Source organism: Manis pentadactyla, chromosome 1 (genome assembly GCF_030020395.1).
Source record: "Manis pentadactyla isolate mManPen7 chromosome 1, mManPen7.hap1, whole genome shotgun sequence".
In the NCBI taxonomy this organism is placed as follows: Eukaryota; Metazoa; Chordata; class Mammalia; order Pholidota; family Manidae; genus Manis; species Manis pentadactyla.
Window position 1 is genome coordinate 193,394,381 of NC_080019.1, and position 20,904 is coordinate 193,415,284.

At 48.7% G+C, this 20,904-nt stretch overlaps 3 protein-coding genes across 3 annotated transcripts; 2 read left to right on the forward strand and 1 right to left on the reverse strand.

Annotated features, from left to right (window-relative positions):
* Nucleotides 1-11,453: 11,453 nt before the first annotated feature.
* On the forward strand, nucleotides 11,454-12,377 carry LOC118907863 (keratin-associated protein 10-8-like). Its single transcript, XM_057504820.1, has one exon. It carries the CDS (start codon nucleotides 11,482-11,484, stop codon nucleotides 12,109-12,111), a length of 630 nt encoding a protein of 209 aa, XP_057360803.1. The 5' UTR covers nucleotides 11,454-11,481; the 3' UTR covers nucleotides 12,112-12,377.
* Nucleotides 12,378-16,635: 4,258 nt separating this feature from the next.
* LOC118907864 (keratin-associated protein 12-1-like) lies at nucleotides 16,636-17,292 on the reverse strand. Its single transcript, XM_036876890.2, has one exon. The coding sequence runs from the start codon at nucleotides 17,290-17,292 to the stop codon at nucleotides 16,972-16,974; it is 321 nt and encodes a 106-aa protein (XP_036732785.1). The 3' UTR covers nucleotides 16,636-16,971.
* Nucleotides 17,293-19,109: 1,817 nt separating this feature from the next.
* Nucleotides 19,110-19,915, forward strand: LOC118907865 (keratin-associated protein 12-1-like). Its single transcript, XM_036876892.2, has one exon. The coding sequence runs from the start codon at nucleotides 19,357-19,359 to the stop codon at nucleotides 19,645-19,647; it is 291 nt and encodes a 96-aa protein (XP_036732787.2). The 5' UTR covers nucleotides 19,110-19,356; the 3' UTR covers nucleotides 19,648-19,915.
* Nucleotides 19,916-20,904: the final 989 nt, after the last annotated feature.

The following is a 20,904-nucleotide window of genomic DNA, read 5'->3' on the forward strand; positions in this document are numbered from 1 at the left end:
TTGGGACGTGCCCAGCTCCCCCAGGGCAGGCCACACGGCTCTGCCTCTGTTTATTTACCTTGTTCCTGGGTTTGCAGGCTCACACACACCTCTGTGCAAAGGGTGAAGGTAAGTCAGGGAAGGAGTAAGAGCAGGAAGGGGAGACAGGGCAGCGGAGGGGGCCACACCCTGAAGCTGTGCATCTGTCTGAGGAGACGTGGGACCCAGCGCCCTCTCCTTTAACAACCAGTCCTTCAGCAAACGCCGCATTTCCACATGACCCTCCTCCCCCATATCAGAGGTGCTTTCCCAGCCCTCCCCATGGCCCTGAATCTTGGGTGTCCTGTACTAAGCCTTGGCTTCTGAAGCCAGACCCTCACAGTTGGGTGCAGGAGCCAGGAGCAGGCCCAGGATGATGGAGGTGGGTGGTGAGAGGCAGGCTGGTGGACATGGGGCAGGGGGGGCCGTGGAGGTGCCAGAGCAGGGGTGGGCTGGTGCCTGGGCCCTGGAGCTGTGTCCCACCTGGGAAGGTGCCAGGCAGACTGTGGCAGAAGTCAGTGTACAGATTCACTCGGATGGAGGGATCCTGGCTCACCACCAGGAGATGCTGCAGAGCCACCAGCATGTCCCCACAGCTTGCAGCCACCACCCCACAGGGAACCTAGAGCTGAGCCCAGTTAATTTGGTTTAGAGGGCAAAGGCGTTCTTGCTTCTGGTGTTCTGTTTGTTTGACCTCATGACATCCTGCATCCTTCATTGTCCCCAGAGCCTGGGCTTGGGGCCAAGCCTCCCTCCCATCAACAGCAGGGGAACACAAGACCTGAGACCCCGCTTGTCGGAGCAGTGATTTCCTTACAGGTGTGCCAAGCAGAGAAAACACCACCTTCCCACCACGCCGGGCCAGACAAAACTGAGCAGCCAGCCGCGTTCTCTGCAAAGGCTGTCCAGTCAGGGGGCTGAGAGGGCCTCGTCCCCACAGAAGCCCCGTCATTAAAGCTGCATCTAGCAGGAGGGCCCACAAAGGCACAGGGGGACAGGGCCCACAGACCAGGAGACAGCCGCTGGCGAGCATGGGTGCTGGCAGCCCTGGGAGGGACTCCAGCCACACACAGGTCCTGTTGGAGGACATGCGTGGGTGTACACTGGAGTCTGAGGGATGCCTGCACAGCTCCCCGCCGGAGGCTGGTGACAGCCCCACTGTTCTCCAGTGTGCATGGAGACAGACCACAACAGATTGCCCTCATGGCCTGCGTGAGCCCCCGGGGCAGCACCCAGTGTGCCGTCCACACTGGGTCGGTATTTGCCATTCTTTATTGCACATTTTCTTCAAACAGCAGACAGCCTGGGGTTCAGATTAACTGAAGAGCTGGAGCAGTTTCAGCAGGTGGACCAGTCAGGCTCGGGCGCCTCCCTATCAAGCGAGTCTCCCGTAACACCTGCCAGAAGAGGCTCGGCGGGGCAGTCCTCTCCTGTGCCTCCTGAGCGTCATGCTCGGGGCCCCACCCCCGCTGTCACCCAGGCTAGCTGAACAGAGTTTCATTTCACCAAAATGCACCAGTGTCAACGTCCTCAGTTCTTTAGGTTAAGGATTCCTACATGAATGTTCCCAGAAGAATGGGACAATTTAGCAGTAAGACCCTATAATTTTTGCAAGACACAAAGAAAACCCAGCCTGTGTGTGTGTGCTCACCCCTCCTCACACTGAATTTACTGGTTTTTAAAGCATATACCTCTCCACTGGGCAGAAATCCTGGTTTCCTCACTTCACCCAGTCTACCTACTGGAGCAGACACCACTAATTACCAACCCAATATCCACTCCCCCACATTCTAACTAATAGGGCCTCAATTATGTTCAGGTAGGTAGAATGCCCCACTAAAAGTATTCACTGTTTCAGATTCTCTGGAAGCAGGGGTAGCCCCATGACACTTCTGGCAAATGAGATGAGCAAAAATCTGCTGGAAAACTTCCACTTCCCTGAAGTAGGTCCACCCTTCCTTCTCCTAGTCTTTCTTCCTCCTTGAACCACAGCAGCAATGCCTGGAGCTGCAGCAGCCATACTGTGGTCATGAAGCAATGATCTAGGGAATGAACGCCAACATTAAGGATGGTAGAACAGAGAAATGAAAGGAGCAAGGATCCCTGACAGCATCACTGAGGCCACCAGCCCGATATGGAGCCTGCGTTAGTCATTATGGGGCCTGGGTTAGTCGTTATGGAGCCTGAGTTAGTTGTTAGAGGGCCTGGGTTAGTCATGGAGTCTGGGTTGGTCATTATGAAGCCTGGGTTAGTAAGGATGCATGTTGTCTGAATGCCCCTAAGATGTACCAGAGCTTAGATGGGAAGCTTTGTAATGTGATCAGATCTGGGCTGAAATCAGGGGGCATTTTGGCTGCTCCCTGGTGTATTGTTGCTGATAAGGACATAGGAGGCACCTGGTGAGGACTCTAACAGGGCTCCCTGGGCACATGTTGGCCGCTGAAACTGTTCTGTGAGGTTTTTCCTGTTCTAAGAGCTCTCCACCGTGTCTGTGCCCAGTGGAATGGTCATGGAGTTCTGGGGGTCCTCTAACGAAATGGGTAACATAGAGGCAGGATCTCTGCTTTTCTGGACCTCAGGTTTTGTTTGTTTGATTTTCTTTCAGTTTTATTATAAACTAGGGTTTCTTCTTGATCTAACCTTCTCTGTGTCCATCTTAGGGGAGCAAGATTAACAGTACATGGAGGTGGAAAGGAGAGAGATTTCACTGGAAAACATTTCCTGACTCTGATAAAATGACCATGTACTATTGAGGTTGGGGATGGAACAGTGATCCCACTTATTTTTATCAGAGAAGTGTTTAGTTTTTCTTCCTGTTTTTACAAGAACACACATGAAATGTAACTGGGCTTGGTATGAACTCAGTCACCCTGAACCCAAATATTTACATTCCAGGTGAATTAGTCTTGCTCTTGTCTGCTGGATCAGCTCAGGGGCCAGCAGGCACACAGGAAAGAATGTCCCACCTGGGACAGAGGAGCCTTGGGGCTCCTGAGGGTGTCGCTAAAGCCTTTCACCCTATTTGCCCCACCCCCAAGGCCCTGCCTCTATACGCACTCAGCCTCGGGCAGGCCCACCCATTGCACTCGGTGAAAGTGAACAGACCACTCCCAGGCCACACGGTGATGCAGCCCCCTGCCTCCTTGGGCAGAGCTGCCTGGGGCTGCCTACAGAGACGCCCAAGCCCTGTCACTACTGTAAGGCAGGGCTCTAGGGCTTAGGGGGCTCAGCAGATACCTGAGCGGGATTCCCTGCTCTGTTCTGCACCCCCACCAGCCCCCCAAATCCAGCAATGGGGAGCTTCCTTATCTGTCCCTCTACCTAGCATCCATACATTTTTTCTATCACCCTGTAGACAACCTGGACTGCTCACAGCATTTTGGGGGCAGGAGTTGGAGGAGAGAGGCTGGCCGTATACCTCTCTGACAACAGAGAGCCGTGTTGAGCCCCCCACCCTCCCCACCCATCCAGGTCGGTCCCACCGGGCTGTACACTCTAGGGAAGTTGGGGCCATGCTGTTAATTTTGCATCTCTGGCTGGAGATGTGGTGCTTGCATACAGTAGGTTCTCTGTGCTTGTTGCATTGAGATATTCCTTTTCTATTTAAAATAAAGACATGTTTTTGGCTTTGAAGAAAAGGGCTCTTTTGCTTTTTGCTTTTTTTTTTCTTTTGAAACGCATAAAGAGATGTGGTGATGCTACAATAATTTAGGCATCTTAGGGCTTTCAGATGAGACACATCAGAAGGTGTTTGATGTTCACAGTGGGCTCGTTTGGGGCAGAATACTAAAGAACGAACACACACACGTATGCACACATACACGTGCATGAACTAGACAGGCTATATTTTATCAAAACTAAGATCTCATCCATAGTAAGATGTTCCATTGTTTTAAGTACCTCTAAGCAAAAATAGCAGCTGCCAAGTAAACTACAATATGTCCTCATTTGGAAGGTGTCTTCCCTTTTCCGTGATGTTAAAATGGGGCCTTGAATCAATGCAACACAGTAGTGACTTAACTTGATTTATGTGATGTCACGTTGGGGAAACCAGATTTACATACAGAGATACTATGGGCTTGGTTCCAGACACTGCAATGAAGTGGGTATCTCAATAAAGTGAGTCTAATGAAATTTTTGGTTTCCCAGTGCACATAAAAGTTATGTTCATACTATACTGTAGTCAATATTAAGTGAGCAATAGCATTATGTCTAAAAAAAATGTACATACCTTAATTTAAAGATATTTTATTGCTAAAAATGCCGACCATCATCTGAGTCATAATCATTGATTGCAGATCATTGTAACAAATGTAATAATAATGAAAAGTTTGAAATATTGCGAGAATTACCAAACACAACACAGAGACACAGTGAGCAAGTGCTTTTGGGAAAGTGGCGCCAAAAGACTTGCTTGAAGCAGGGTTGCCACAGACCGTCAACTTGTAAAAAATGCAGTCTCTGCAAAGCACAGTAAAGCAAAGTGCAATAAAACAAGCTATGCCTGTACATGAAAAAAATGTAAAAACCAAGACAATCCATAATTATGAACTACATGGTTTGGCATAGGTGATGCACATCATAGGAATTCAGAGGGCAGAAATGCCTGCTAGTGCCAAGGAGGATTAGGGAAGTGTGTGAAACGAAGATGAGTTACATGAGCCCTGAAGATAGATAGAAAGATATAATGATGATAGATAGATAGATAGATAGATGATTGATTGATGATTGATAGATGATAGGTAAAATATCTAGATAGATGATATAGATTGATAAATAGATGATACAGATAGATGATAGATAAATAGATAGAATGATAAAATCATACCATAAGGCAAATATAAAACAAAAAACAAGTTAGGAAAAAATATCTCCCACTTGTACCACAGAAAATGAGCTATTTACCAAATTTTAGAGCTGCCAAAAATCAGGGAAAAGAAATACCAACAAATCAATTTTTAAAACGGGCAGGGATATGAACAGCAGTTCACAGAAAAAGAAATGCAAATAGGTTTGAAGTACAAGAAGATGCTCACACTCATATTAAGAGAAAGATAATTTTTTTAAGAACAAGAGTACTATTCCCAGCTATCAGGTTGATAAAAGGCCAAAGGCTCGATGACATGTTCAGTTGGAAAAACACACACACATTCACCAAGGCATTCTCACACACAACTTGTGGGAATGCAAAATGGAACAAACAGTACAGAGGGGAATTGTGAGAATATCTACCAAAATTACATAATGACCCAGTGTTAAATAATAAAATAAACTCTAGGACTTTATCCCTAAGATACACTGACAAAATTAAATGATATCTACCGAAGACAACCATACACTGTAGTATTATTCAGAATAGCAAAATGCTGGAGGAAAACAATTGCCCACCAACAGGAGACTGGTTGAATAAATGAGGTTACATTCATATATGCAGTGGAATGCAGCTATAAAAAGGAGTGTGGCCACTCTTGATAAACTGTTATAGAGTGGTCTCCAGGATATACTGGCAAGTGAAAAGTGTCAGGTGCAGGCCAGTGTGTATAATATGCTAACTGTTGTGTAAAAAAGGGAAATAAACACACACATCCATGTTGTTGGTTACATTAAAAAGACAATGGAAAGATAACCCAAAACCTAATAAACCTACAGGGGGAATAAGGCCACAGGTGGAGGGCACCGGGGTGGAAGCAGTTACTGGAGATGGTTCTTAGAACCCAGAATCCCCAGAGGGAAAGTGATAGTCAGCCAATTATGTTACTGCCAGCTGTGTGCTGGAACCAGCAGGGGCTGACTTGGACTAGCTGGCAAAAGTTGATTATTAAACATTCAGGAATTTTGCAAGCTGGTTGTTAAACTTACAGCAGCTTTATATTGGATACAATCAAGGTGTTCCAGTCTGAGGACTGACTCAGATACAGGAACTGGTCAAAGAATCAAGACTTTCTATTGGGCTGACTGCCCTCCCTTCCTGATCAACCATATTTGTCCTACTTTCTTTTTGGTTAGATTTTAATGAGTATGCAAGCAATATGCTGGTAAATTGACCTTCCAAAAAAAGGTTATGATTTGTAGTGTTTGCCAATTTCTTTGGTGTAAATGCTCCCACCCCACAAGGAAGGACTCGGAAATCCGGACGAGTATACGTAACCATGCTTCTCCCAGTCTGCCTCCTACAGCATTTACTCATGCAACAATGCACCAGGAAGGGGAGTACCCTGACATTTCATGGTCTGTTGAACACAGGGTTCAAGTTGAGATTGACAGCTGAAGTCCTGAAACATCACTGGGCTCCCAGTAAAATAGGACATAGGAACTGCAGGTACTTAATGGGATCTTGGCTACATCCAGCTTAGAGTAGGTCCACTGGGCCCACAGACAAATCCTGTAGTTATTTCCTGTGTCCCATAATGTATGATTGGAATAGACATCCTTGGTAGTTGGGTTTGGAGACAGGGTTATCCTATTGGGAAGGTAAGAATCCTCTGAAATTGCTTTCTCACCCCAACCCACCCTGCCCAAGTCAAGATAGTGATTCAAAAACAGCACTGCAACCTGGAGCAATGGCAAAATTTAGTGGCACCTTAAGAAGCAAAGGGATGGGGACAGGGGAGGTGTCCCGTAGGGTGTCCTGTCCATTCATCAGTCTGATCCTTGCACAAACTGGATGGATCCTGAAGGATGACAGTGCAAACCCAGCCAAGTCGCAGTCGCAACTGCAGCAGCTGTGGCAGATCTAAGAGCAGTGAGATGGAAGGCTAACCGCCAATTTCACATCAGAAACAGTGAGGCCAGAGGGCAGTGGGATGATGTACTCAAAGTGCTGATCGAAAAAACTGCCAACTAAGAAGTCTATACCCAACATAGACGTATCCTTCAAAATTGAAGGAGAATTTAAGATATTTCCAGATAAATAAAAATGGAAAGAATTCATCACTGGTAGACCTGCCCTACCAATGAAATAATTCACACTGAAATAAAAGGCACTAGACAGTAACTAGAAGCCATAGAAGAAATAAAGACACCAGGAAAGGTGTCAGCTTTGGTAGTTTGTGTGATTATCAGGATTTTTCCATTACATCTAGGTTACCATATTTTTTGGTGTACAGTTGTTCAGAGCACTCTCATACAATCCTTTTATTTAAACAAGATCAGTAGTGAGGTCCCACTGTTATTTCTGACCTTAGTAATTTGAGGCATCTCTTTTCTTGGTTTAGCTAAAGCTTTTTCCATTTTTTGCCCTTTTTAAGAACTAACTTTTGTTTTCATTGATTTTCTCTTTTGTTTTTCTAGTCCCTATTTCATTAATATGTACTGTAATATTTATTTCCTGCCTTCTGCTAGCTTTGGGTTTAGTCTGCTCTGATTTATCTGCTTCCTTAAGGTGTAAAGTTAGGTTATTGATTTAAATCTGTTTTCTTTTTAAATTAAGTTGTTGACAGTTATAAGTTTCCCTCTGAGCACTGTTGTCACTGTATTCCATAAGTATTTCTTTGTTATGTTTTCATTTGCATTCATCTCAAAGTATTTTCTAACTTCCCTTGTGATTTCTTCTTTGACCAATTTTTTATTTAAGTGTGTGTTGTTTAATCTCCTCATATTTGTGAATTTTCCAGTTTTCCTTCTGTTACTGACTTCTAGTTTCTTTCCATGGTGGTCAGAGAAGATATTTTGTATGATTTCAATCTTTCACAATACAATGAGATTTGCTTTGTGGCTTAATGTAGAGTCTAATCTGGAGAATGTTTCATGTGCACTTGAGAAGAATGTGTTCTGCTGTTGTTGAGTTGAGCATCTTGTATATGTCTATTAGGTCTAGTCATTCATCGTGTTCTTCAAATCCTCTATTTCACTATTGATCTTGATCTAGCTGTTCTATTATTTCATTTTTTTAATTAGCAGAAATGACTTCTTGAAGTCTCCAAGAAATATTGCAGAATTGGAACTGCCTATTGCTTCAATTCAGGAATTTTTGCTTCATATATTTTGGGGGTCTGTTGCTAAGTGGATATGTGTTTGCAATTGTCATATCTTCTTGATGTAGTGACTTTTTTTATCAACACTTAATGTCTTTATTTGTCTCTTACAACAATATTTGACTCAGAGTCTATTTTGTCTGATTTAATTATCATGGTTACTATTTGCATGAACTCTCTTTTCCTATCCTCCCACTTTCATCTAAAAAAGTGGATCCACTGTAGATTCTTGGCTCTAAAGTGAGTGAACTCACTCAAGAAGAAATAAACAAGCTGAATAGATATACAACAAGTAATGGGATTTCATCAGTGATCAAAAACCTCCCCCAAAAGAAATTACCAGGAGTGGATGGCTTCAATGCTGAATTCTACTAAACATTATAAAACTATACCAAACCTTCTCAAATTCTTCCAAAAAACAGAAGATGAGGGAACACTTTCTAACTCATTCTATGAGGTCAGCATTATCCTGATATCAAAGACAGACAAGCACAACAGAAGAAAATGGAGGCCAATATTCCTTATAGATAAAGATTTTTTTTAATCCTCAGCAAAATATAATCAAACCAAATCCAGCAGCATAGTAAAAGGATTACGCAACACAACTGAGTGGGATTTATTCTAGGATTGCAAGAGTGATACAACATATAAAAACTAATCAGTATAATGTACCAAATTAATAGAAGAAAGGAGTATAAACCACATGACCATCTCAATTGATTCAGAAAAAGCATCTGACAAAAGCCAACACTCTTTCATGATAAAAAACATTCAACAAACTAGGAAAAGAGGGAACTTCTTCAACATAATAGCATTATGAATAACCAGTGGCTACCATCATACTCAATGGTGAAAGACTGAAAGCCTTCTCCCTATAATCAGGAGTAAGACAAAGATGTCCACTTTCACCATTTCTACTCAACATCATACTGGAAGTTCTAGCCAGAGCAATTAGGCAAGAAAAAAAATGAGACTTCCAAATTACAAAGAAAGAAATAAAACTTACCACAAAACTAAAGTAATATTTGAAGTAGTATTTGCATAAGGATAGATATATAGTTCAATATATCTAAAGAGTCTCAAAATAAGCCTATACATCTATGGTCAATTGATTCTCAATAAGGGAATCAAGATCATTTAATGAGGAAAGAATAGTTTCTTCAACAAATGATGCTGTGACTGGATATTCACATGCAAAAGAATGAAGTTGAGTGCAATCTCACACCATATACAAACTTAACTCAAAATGGATCAAAGATCTAAATGCAAGAGCTAAAGCTATAAATCTCCTAGAAGAAAACATAGGAGTAAATCTGCATGACCTTAGATTTGGCAATGCTTCTTAGATATGACACCAAAAGCACAAGCAATAGAAGAAAATATAGATAAATTGTACTTCATCAAAAATAAAGTTTCACATATCAAAGGACACTATCAAAAAAGGGAAAAGAATACTTATCTGGCAGGGGAGACACCATGATCATGAAGGTGGCTTTCCCAGGGCGAGGCTTATCCATTGCACTCCAGATGTGCTGACCCTAAGATATTAAAGTTTTATAAAAATAAAAAAAATTTTTTTAAAAAGAAAGGGAAAAGACAGTACAAAGAATGAGAGAAAATATTTCTAAATCATAATTCTGATAAAGATCTAGTATCCAGAATACATAAAGAACACCTGTAGCTCAACAACAACAACAAAAAACAATCAAAAATGGGCAAAGTCCTTCAATAGATACTTCTCCCAAGAAGACATACAAACAGCCAACAAGTACATGAAGGAAGCCCAATGTCACTGACCAGTAAGGAGATACAAATTAAAACCACACTGAGATGCCACTTCACACCCACTATAATAAAACAAAATAAAAACAAAAAAGTGTTGGTGAGCACATGGAAAAATTGGAATTCTCACACATTACTAGTAGAAATGTGAAATGGTTCAGTTGCTTGGAAAACAGCATGGTAGCTCCTCAAAAGTTCAACACAGAGTTACTATATGAACTGGAAAATCTACTCCTAGATATATACACTCAAGAGAGTTGAAAAGACCATGTTGTTGACAAAGTCAAACAACCATGTGTACAAAAATGTTCATAGCAGTATTATTCACATTAGCCAAAAGGTAGAAACAACACAAATGTCCACCAACTGATGAATGGATAAATAAAATGTGTTATATCCTTACGATGGAATATTACTCAGCCATAAAAAGGAATGAAGCACTGATACATGCCACAGTGTGGATGAACCTAGAAAACTTTTAGGTTAAGTGAAAGAAGTCAGACACAAAGGGTCACATATTGTAAGGTTCCTGTTATAGGAAATGTTCAGAACAGGCAAATCCATAGAGACAGAAAGTAGGTTAGTGGTTGATAGGAACTGGGAAAGGACTACTTAACAGTACAGGATTTCCTTTTGGAGTGATGATAATGTTCTGGAACTAGATATGGTCACGGTTGCATATCACTGTGACTGAACTAAGTGCCACTGAATTATACACTTTAAAATGGATCGGTTGTAAATTTTATATTATGTTATCACAATTTTAAAAAATCACACCTGCTAAAGGTTTCCAAGAGTGAGGCCACCATGCTCAGCAGCACTGAAAATCATCACCATTGTAAATCTTAGTTGATTTTACAAGTGGGACATTTTTTTTTTATTTGGGAAACTAATTATTAATGAGATCAAGTATTTTCATGTTTCTTGGAAATTTGAATGTTTTGAATTTTGTATATGATTCTTTTGTATCTTATCCTGTTCTAGTTGTAGGGACTTTTTAATTTTCATGTTAACCTTTCATCCATCATGCGTATGGCATTACTGCCCATTCAATATCCTCAATTTCTACCAAAAGAGATTCCCTTTGGGTTCTAATGGAAACTATGCGGCGATGGACTGTTCGGGGAGGGTGGAGAATTACACAGCCCTGAGTTTTCCTCCCACAGCAGCCTTGGGTCTGCAGGGGACACACACTGTGCATCCTCTTCGATCAAGTTTCACTCTTCTGTTCACACGTTAACGTTCCACTTAGTGCTTTCTAGTCTGGGCTGTATGATACTGGGTGTCTTCCCACAGTGTTCATACACTGGCACAGCTGCTGGGAGGGAGGGTGTCGGTGGCCGTGAGTTCATCTCACACCCAGCCCCTTGTGAATGTGACATTAGGACCCAGGGCAGTTACTCAGCAAAAACTTGCCTCATATATTTTCCACAGGTTTTCAAGAGCCAAACAAACAACAGATGGGAAAACATATCCTGCAACATAACAAGTTTGATGAGTAAAGCTAATTATAGAAAATAAACCAACACTAATAAGGGGTCTCCTGCACCAGCTCTCAGCACCAACCAGGAAGGGAGGGCGTCACTCAGCCTGCTGCTGGGGCAACACACACATCCGGGAGGGATATAAAAGCTGCAGCCCTGAGCACCTCACTCACACTCACACACTCATACACACACACACACCCTCCTTCATCCCACCACCCACCATGGCCGCCTCCACCCTGTCTGTCTGCTCCACTGACCTGAGCTACGGCAGCCGGGTCTGCCTGCCCAGGTCTTGGGGCTTCTGCACCAGCCCCTCCTGGCAGGGGGACGACTGCCCTGAGAGCTGCTGCGAGCCCCCTTGCTGCGCCCCCAGCTGCTGCCAGTCCAGTTGCTGTGCCCCAGCCCCCTGCCTGACCCTCGTCTGCACCCCTGTGAGCTGCAGGTGCAGCCCCTGCCAATCAGCCTGCACCAGCTTGTGCACACCCTCCTGCTGCCAGCTATCTAGCTGCCAGAGCTCCAGCTGCACCTCCTTCCCATGCCAGGAGGCCTGCTGCCTGCCCGTCTGCTGTAAGCCTGTCTGTTGCAAGCCCGTGTGCTGTGTGCCCGTCTGCTCTGGGGCTGCCCCCTGCCTGGCGCCCCCGTGCTGCCAGACCACCCCCTGCCCCCCATCCCACTGCAAAGCCTTCTCCTGTGTGTCCCCCACCTGCTGCCCCGTGTGCAGGCCCACCTGCTGCGTGCCCACCTCTCCCTGCTGTGCCCCCGCCTCCCCCTGCCAGCCCAGCTGCTGCTGCCCAGCGTCCTGCGTGTCCCTGCTCTGCCGCCCCGCGTGTGCCCGCCCCACCTGCTGCTAATCAGCTTGATCTTCTGCCTCTTGGGCTGCATGCATCTCTCATCCTGCTCTCAGCATCCTCTCTGTGGAGCCCTGGAGCCCCTCTACAGGCACCAGGACCTCTTCTCACGCACTGGTGGACACACAGTTCCTAACTCAGATTTGAACATGCCACCCATTGCTTTCTGAGAGGAGATGGCCCTGCAGTCCTCCAGGGGGGTGGGCTGCAGGCGCCGGGGAGCCCTGCTCTGCAGGGTTGCCTGCACGCATTCAGTGTGACAAGGTCAATTGGTATAATCAATGAAATGCTTGTGTGAGGAAATAAGGGCCCGTGTTTGTTCTTCTTCCTTTCCGGCGCCCCAGTGACCACTCTGGATTTGGGTGAGGGTCCTCTCTCTGGTAGAAGCAGACAGAAAGAGACATATTCAGATCTCCTGAAAGAGAAGATCTAAACAGGTGCCATCTGCATGCTCCATCTCCCTTCCTCACCCTGAGGCCCCACCCTCCTGAAATGGCAAGGCCCAGAGGCTGGGCCCAGGAGGCCAGCATCCTTGGAGAAAACTGGGCCCCAGGTGGGCCCAGGACTCTGCCCACCCCTGTCCCCTGCCCCATGCATGTAAGGGGAGTTGGGGAGCAGTGGAAGCCCCATTGAGTTGGGTCTGAGAGTCAGCACAGTGCCAACTTCCCTTGCAGAGAGGTGCCCTCAAAGAGGAGGCATGCCTGTGGGTCTGGCACAAGGGCTGGGGCCCGCCTCTGCCCACTTGAAGCATCAGCAATCTCCTGTGAGCCCCAAGAGGGGCATGAGGGTCTGTTCAGACAGTGCTCATTCTACCCAAGTTTTCAAGGTCTGATTGAGGAGGCTCAGAGCAAAAAGACACCTGTGAGCCTCCCCTCAGGCCAGGGTGGGGATGAGCCTGCAGTCTCAGTAGGCCACTAGCACTAGACAGTCAAGTGGGCACCAGTCAAACCGACCAGGTCAGCATCAGGAGCCCTACTGATCCCTTGGGCCAGGAACAGGAGCAGATGGGCCCAGGAACAGGAGGCCCCTCCCCAGGGGACCTGCTGGGGAGCCTGTAGGCAACCCCACCCCAGCTTGGCTCTACCCTGGGGAAGAGGGGACAGAACAAAACCCTAAGAGGGCCTTTAAAGATAAACCTTCCTTGACTGGTTAGCCAGAGACGGGTAAGATTCCTCAAGGGAGGAACAACCTAAGACAGGCACAGTCGCAGGGGGGCCATCAGGTGAGAAATTGGGGATCAACAGAGGGGAGGCTTAGAACCTCACCCCCCCTGTTCTGAGAGAAATCTTCTGCATACGTGGATGTTTTGTTGCCCTTGTCTAGCTTGGATTAACACATAGTCTACAGGCACACACCTGATCATCTACATTTGCTCTCTTACAACGCTAAACTATGTTTTCTACCTTTATCTTGTATCTACCTACCACTTCAGCATTTTATTAAAAATAATAATAATAAAGAGAGAAATGTGGTATCCACATATAAATCAAGTATAAAAATCAAATGAGTATTCATATTTGAACTGACTGTTTATAGTTCATAATGCATGAGCAAAACCAAAAGTTTCTGTGATGACTGCCCTTGCACTGTTCACCATGTAACTTATTCATTATGTAAGAATTTGTTCTCCATGTAAGAACTTGTTCGTTATGCTTCGGAAGATTGGAGACTGACGAAAATTAGGCTTGGGGTGGATTAATGATTGTGCATTGAGCATTGACTCCCCTATACAGAATTTTATTGTTGTTAACAACCATTTGATCAATAAATATGAGAGATGCCCTCACAACAACAACAACAAAAAAAAAAAAAAGTACACACTTCCAATTGTAAAATAAATAAGTAACCGGGATGTAATGTGTAGCATAAGGAATATAGTCAAAATATGGTAACAACTTGGTATGGTGATAGCTGGTACCTAGAATTATCATGTATATAAATGTTGAATCACTGTGTTGTACACCTGAAACTAATGTAATACTGTGTGTCAACTACCCTTCAATAAAAAATAATTATCTACAAAAAAAAAAAAAAAAGATAAACCTTCCTTGACTCTTAAATCTTTCACTTTGCCCTGATTTATTCAAAGCCATACTCATTACTTGTCCATTCAAATGTTAAGAAAGGTATGACCCTAAACGGACAAGGTGTTGATGGACTCTTCAGAGAACACAGAGTTAAAGGTGCTGGGGAAGGCTTCACCTCACCCCAGGCCAAAGGAAAGTGAGGTGCAGGGGTGCGGACACACGTGGGGACAGCGCCCCCACAGAGTCCTCCGCGGCCGAGAGCCCTGGGACCCCCGATGGCTCCTCACCCGGAGCCAGCTGCAGCCACAGACAGCGCCAGGTGGCTGAGCTGCTCGCTGCGGGTCCCCCCCCCGGGGTCAGCCGGCCACACGGACGCGGAGGGAGAGTCGGTCAGAGGCCACAGGCGCTCTTCCCTTTGGAAGTTTATGGGGCACATGTTCACTGCACAACGACAATGCCAAACGCCCTGCGACCCCCTGGGCTGCAGGCGAGCCCCCCATCTGCAGTGAGCGAGACGGGTGCTCCCAGACACGGGGTCCCGTCATCTGCCCTGCCTGAGGTCGGGGCAGATGCCACCCCAGAGACATCACAGAGGAAACCACAAAGTCCCCCTCTTCTGCCCGGTGGGCGGCGCTGGTGGCCACCAGGGTGTTCGGGAGGCTGTCTGGAAGGCAAAGACGTGACACAAAGGGGCCCGGCTTGGATTCGGGTGACGGTAACGCAGGCCTGGCCAGGCAGACCGGCTTGGAGGGGATGATGGTGAGAAAGGGCTGCGTGGCCGGTGCGCAGGGTTCCTCCGGCCCCATGGCCTCGTCAGCCCGCGATGTCGGCAGTAAAGTGTGGGGCTTTCTAGATACGGGCCTCCCCGCAGGGAGGCCCCCCTTCCTGATGCTCCTCTTACACTATTTCTTGGTCCCAGCAGCTGCCCCCTGGCACCCCGGTGTGCCCACAGCCTCCTCCGGCCTCTGGGCCTCTCCTGTCTGTCCCTGGGGCTGCCCTGTGGTCTCTGGGCCGGTTCTCCCTCCCGGAGTAACACCAGCATCCCCCACGCAGCCTCTGCCTTCCTGCAGCCACAAGCGGGGAGCAGGGCCCCCCCGCAGGCTTCCACCCCCAGGCCGTGAGGCTAACCTTCCGTTTACTTCCCCCAGTCTGGGTACTTTGTTGGGGCGGCCCTGGGACACCACTCCATCCCCTGCCCAGCTCCAGCCCCTGGAAGGGTGGACAGGCCAGGAGGAGGGCGCCCGCAGGCCCGAGGGCAGGAGAGTTTCCTCGGGGAGAATGGGGCCAACCCCCGCCGTCGGGGGTGGGAGGTCTGGGGCTGTCACGCCCTCAGCAGGTGAGGGTCGGGCGGGGGGACCCCCGGGAGTGAACCCTGTCCCTGCAGGGAGGCCGCCAACCAGAATCTCTGCTGGAGGCTCCGGTGGGGAGCCCCAAGGCGATGCTGCCCGGGGGCCCCCACGGTCCAGGGGGACCCTGGGAAGGACCCGGAGTGGAACAGACCTGGAGAGGGGGAAGGGCAGGCTGGGGCCCACAGAGTGAGCAGGGCCAAGGCCCGGGTGAGAGGCGCAGCCCGGCTCCCCTCCTCCCCCACCTGCTCTGACCCCCACCGACCCCCATCCACAGCTAGGGCACAGCAGGCAGGGCCGCGGAGGAAAGGCGGGCATCCGAGCTGTGCGACAGGGAGTCGGCTCCATCCCACGTCCACCGGGACGAAGGACCATGGGCATGGTGGCTGAAACCACATGAATTCCTTCTCTCACTGCTGCGGCGCCCAGACCCCGAAATGGGTCTTGCTGGGCTGAACCAGCGTGACCCGGCCGGACCCTCCCAGAGGCCCCAGCGGAAGCGCCCTGGTCCCTCTCAGTGTCTGCGTGCCCGCAGGGCCCCACGCTCCGCGCCCCGGGCCTCCTTCCGCAGCCACGTCCCATCCCCCTCGGCCTCCCTCCCCTAAGGCCCTGCAGGGACCCCGGGCCGGCACCCCACAGCCCGCAGGGACGTCCCAAAGGCCCAGGTTTACCCAGGACCGTTTCCCGTCACTTTGCCTGCCAGGGGCCATGCCCACAGGTGGGGATCAGGGCATGGGCATCTCTGGGGGGCCACGGATTTCACCCACAAGACCTTTCCTACTGACGGGAGGAGGAGGTGCTATGCTCTTCAACAGGGTGCACGGTGGTCAGCTCGCAGAGGGGAGTGGACTCCGCGTATTCACTGCCGAGCAGGGCACCTTTTCACCTAAGAGGGGTCAGCTCAGAAAGTGATTTGCCCTCAGCCCCACCCAGGGCAGGGTATGAAATGACCTCCTGAGTTCAAGGAGCCAAGTGGGTCAGAAGGAAACCCGGGGTGCCATCAGGCTGAGTGCTAGGAGCATGCCCACACGCCCGAGGGGCCACCTTTGAGCACTTGTCACCGGGCACGGCCTTCTGGGACCCTGCTCCTCCTCTGCAGGAGGAGTTTTCTGGAATCTCTGCGGAAACACCCACCCGAGGAAGCTGTTCAGGGAAAAGCACTAAAGGAGAGTCGTCGCACGCTCAGCTGGGCCTCACACTCTGGCGTTTATTAGGCCTTCAATGCTGGAAGCTGCAGATCCTGGACGCTCCACACCAGGCAGGGTGGGTGCCGTGTGCATGACCAGGGCTGGGGCCAGGGGACACTGGGGGCTGGACCCCTCAGGCTGGACCGCTGGGATGGAGCAGCCTTGTTGCAAAGTGGTCTAGTCGGGTCCAGAAGGCCTGAAGTGGAAGATGTCTGGGCTGCCTTGTAGGAGTTCAGAGAGCCAGCTACTTCTGACCCCACAGAGGAGGGGTTCTGGGGGGCCATGGGCTCACCAGCAGGAAGCTCAGCAGCAGGAAGGGGTGCCACAGGGGACAGGTCTACCGACCAGGGTGGGGCAGGAGGGCTGGCAGCACCCGGAGGACTGGCAGCAGGGGGCCATGCACACAACGGGCTTGCAGCTCACAGGCGTGCATATGGCTGGCTTGCAGCTCATGGGCACACACACAGTGGGCTTGCAGCTCACGGGTGTGCATAGACCTGGCTTGCAGCTCACAGGCATGCAGTAAACAGGCTTGCAGTTCACAGGCATACAGCAAGCTGTCTGGCAGGAACTGGGAACACAGCAGGGCGCCTGGCAGCCGGAGGAGCAGCTGGTGCGGCACATGGTGGTACGGGGCTGGGGTGGGATCAGGGTAGAGGACAGGACTGGTCTGGAGGCTCCTTCCCCAGTGTGGCCTTTATATACAGGCCACGGCGCCATAGCAACAAGCCACACGGTGCCTCCCCCTGGCTGCCTGGTTGTTTCTCCTCCTTGGCCCTCCCCATGGTCTCTTCCTGGAGTCTCTGGGTGAAGTGACTCAGTTGGGGAAGTTCCTCCTCCGCTGAGGCTCACTATGACTCAGCAGCCCTGTGACTCCTGGAAGCAAGGCCCAGGCTGGATGGGGAAGCTTCCATCAGTTGGGGACAGGAGACCCCACATTATGATGTTCAAGGTCCTCCCCAGTGTTACACACCCTGTCCTCTGTCCACACAGCACAGCCACACTCCCCAGACCAGGGGTCCCCAGTTCATTGGGAAACTTGGCGATCTGTAAGGTCCTCCTAACTCACAAGGGCCGCGCTGCTGGCCCCTCGCTGGGAAGTGCGGTGACCACGCCACTGCAGTGAGGATGATGGAGTTCCAGCTTTGTGTCAGATCCTAAGCATTTAATGTGGGCTATCTCATAACTGATTCATTATCCGTCTTTGACACCGTTCAAGGGGGAGGTGACACCACTTGTACAGATATGCAATTACAACTTTGGGAGGATCCTATGATACGTGCACATTCTCACCACTGCAAACAGGGACCAAGAGTCTGGAGCATCTTCATTTAACTCTGGAATCCTTGGTCATTGTGCCTAATTGAGTTGGGACTTTAGGGGTTTTCTGATATTCTTGGATCTGTAAAAACTTATAAAAATCAAATTTTGGAATTTTACCCATTATTTCTCCAAAACATTCTTGTGCTTTAATATCATTTCTTCTCTTTCTTAAGTTGAAATTACTTATATGTTAAGACTTTTTAATATTGTCTCATAGGCCCTCTTCACTTCTCTTAATTCTTGTTCCCTCTTCAGATTGGATAATTTCTACTGACATGTCTTCAAGTTCACCAACTCTTTCTTCTATTGTGATAGAAGGGGATTGTGATGCTGATCCTCAGGCTGTGTGATCTGAATCTGTCTACCTACACCTGCTGCCTAGCACCTACACTGAGATTTCCAACTGCTCCTGAATATGCTCATTCCTGCTGCAATGTCCTCACACCCCCATGGCCACCTCCACCTGGAACACCATCCCCTGACCTCTTCAAATCCCCTAGGTGCCAGCTCAGTGTCACCTCCTTACAGAGGCCCACAGACTGCCCAACAACATACACCATTATTCTTTATATGCTGAACCTGTTTTCCTTTCTGGGACTAAGCCTTCCCTAGAATTATTCCATGCATTAATGTCATCAATTGCTCATTTATTCATTGCCTTAGAAGATTCATAAGGCTAGGACATCTCTATTGCCAGTACATAATATCCACCTGTTGCATGAACAAATCAGTTCTTGTATAGATTACTGTACTATAAGGCAGAAGTTGACAAACTTTCTGTAAAAGGAAAATCGTATTTCAGGCTTTGCAGTCACACAGTCTCATGCAAATGCAGCCCTAAACAATACATAAGGGAATGGGTATGGCTGTTTCCAATAAAACTTTATTTACAAGACAGGCAGCAGGACAGATTTGTCCCACAGACTTGAACTTGCTGACTCCTGCTTTAATGTTTTCCTGTATAAATAAAAGCTCAAAATATATTATTGCCCAAAACTCTTCATTGATGGCATGAGACAAAAAGGAATAAGAGGATACAGTACTCTGAGTTGAGCCAATGGTGTTGTGTACACAAAAATAGCCTGAGAAACAACACAAACCCCATATAAAGTCAAACTGGAACATCCTGTTTACAGAAGGAGAAATCGGCCTCAAAGCCAAACTTATTTATGCTGGAGCATAACACAGGAAGGTGCATCCCAGGATGAGAAGGTGTTGGGGAAACGTGGTGGAAACGGCCAGGAGGAAGTCGACAGCTGTGCTTCTGTGTTGCTGGGACGCCCACAACCCAGATAAAAAGGCCACCCAGGGAAGGAGCCTGCAGACATTACCACCCTCCACACACCAGCCCAGCCCCACACCAACATGTGCCACACCAGCTGCTCCACAGGCTGCCAGGCTGCCTGCTGCACACCCAGCCCCTGCCAGGCATCCTGCTGTGTGCCTGTGAGCTGCCGGCCCACTGTGTGCGTGCCTGTGTGCTGCAGGCCCATTGTGTGCATGCCTGTGAGCTGCAGGCCCACTGTGTGTGTGCCCATGAGCTGCAAGCCTGCTGTGTGTGTGGCCCCCTCCTGCCAGTCCTCCAGGTGCTGCCAGCCCTCCTGCCCTACCCTGGTCTTCAGACCCGTCTCCTGTGGCACCCCTTCCTGCTGCTGACCATGCATCTCCTACCCAGCTGCTCCCAGTGCACAAGGGCCACACCTGCTCCCCTCTAGAATGAATCCTTGGTGGCCCTCCAGGTTCTGCACGTGGCCAATGAAAACATGCTCAACAAACTCTCTGAGCTTTTTGGGGAGAACATGGCAGGATGATCTGGATCCCTCCGTGACCTGCACATCCCCTCAGGGAAGCCCTGGTCCTGAGGGTCCTGTTCTGTCCCCATGGAAACCATACCCCATGGGAGCCAAATAAATCATGCTTTCCCCATGCAGCTTGTGCCTCTGTTTTACCTTCACATATGGTTGAAGTCCTTCCTTGAAGGCACATGCCAGTCATAAACACAGCAGCCCCTTCTCCACAGTGTTCTTCCCAAAGGCTCAGCTGAAGCACAGAGTCCTTGGTGGGTAGAGGGTTGAGGGAAGGTGCTGTCCCCACCTCTGCCACTTGAGACCCACACTGTGGGTGGGGAAGGACAGGGAAAACTTACTCTCCCCAAGCGAAGGATGGGAATCAGGCCTGGGCCCTGAGGCCCACATGGTACCTGCAAGGATCGCTGCAACAGGGAGGGCAGGAAACTCGCACACAGACCCAGGGCATGTACAAAGTGGGATCCGGCCCTCCAGGGAGGAGCAGCAGGACACCTGAGCCCAGGTCCCAGGCCCAAGGGGCCTGCTCAGACTGACCCTGGGTCAGGGCAACAGAGAGCCCTCCTGCCTCCCAACGCAGCCTGGCCGGCGGCTGCACAAGCAGCATCAGTCATCTGGGGGAAGGCAAACGTGTGTAGAGGCCCCCTCTGTGTGCCAGGCATGAGGGGCAGCTGAAAACTTAGGGTGGAGCAACAGCGCTGCCCCCCAGCCCCCACCCTAAGTGTGAGGCACTTGCAGCCTGCCACAGAGAGGTCTTAGGTGCCCTGAAGGGCCTCATGGTCGCCAGACCCAGACCAAGGTCACCATCTCAGCAGGTTGCTTCAAACCTCCCCCAGCACCCTGACGACATGACAGCAGAAGAGACCCACCCACTGCCAGGGGGAAGCACTGTTCATGTCCATTCCGATTAATACATGATATTCAATCAAAAACTAGAAGACAGATAAAAAAGCAAGGAAAAATCAATCCATTGTCAAGAGGCAAAGCAACCAATAAAACTGGACTCAAAAATGACCCAGATGTTGGAACTATGAGACAGAAACTTTAGAACAATTACAACAAGTGAAATAGGTCAGACACAGAAAGATAAATACTGTATGATCTCAGT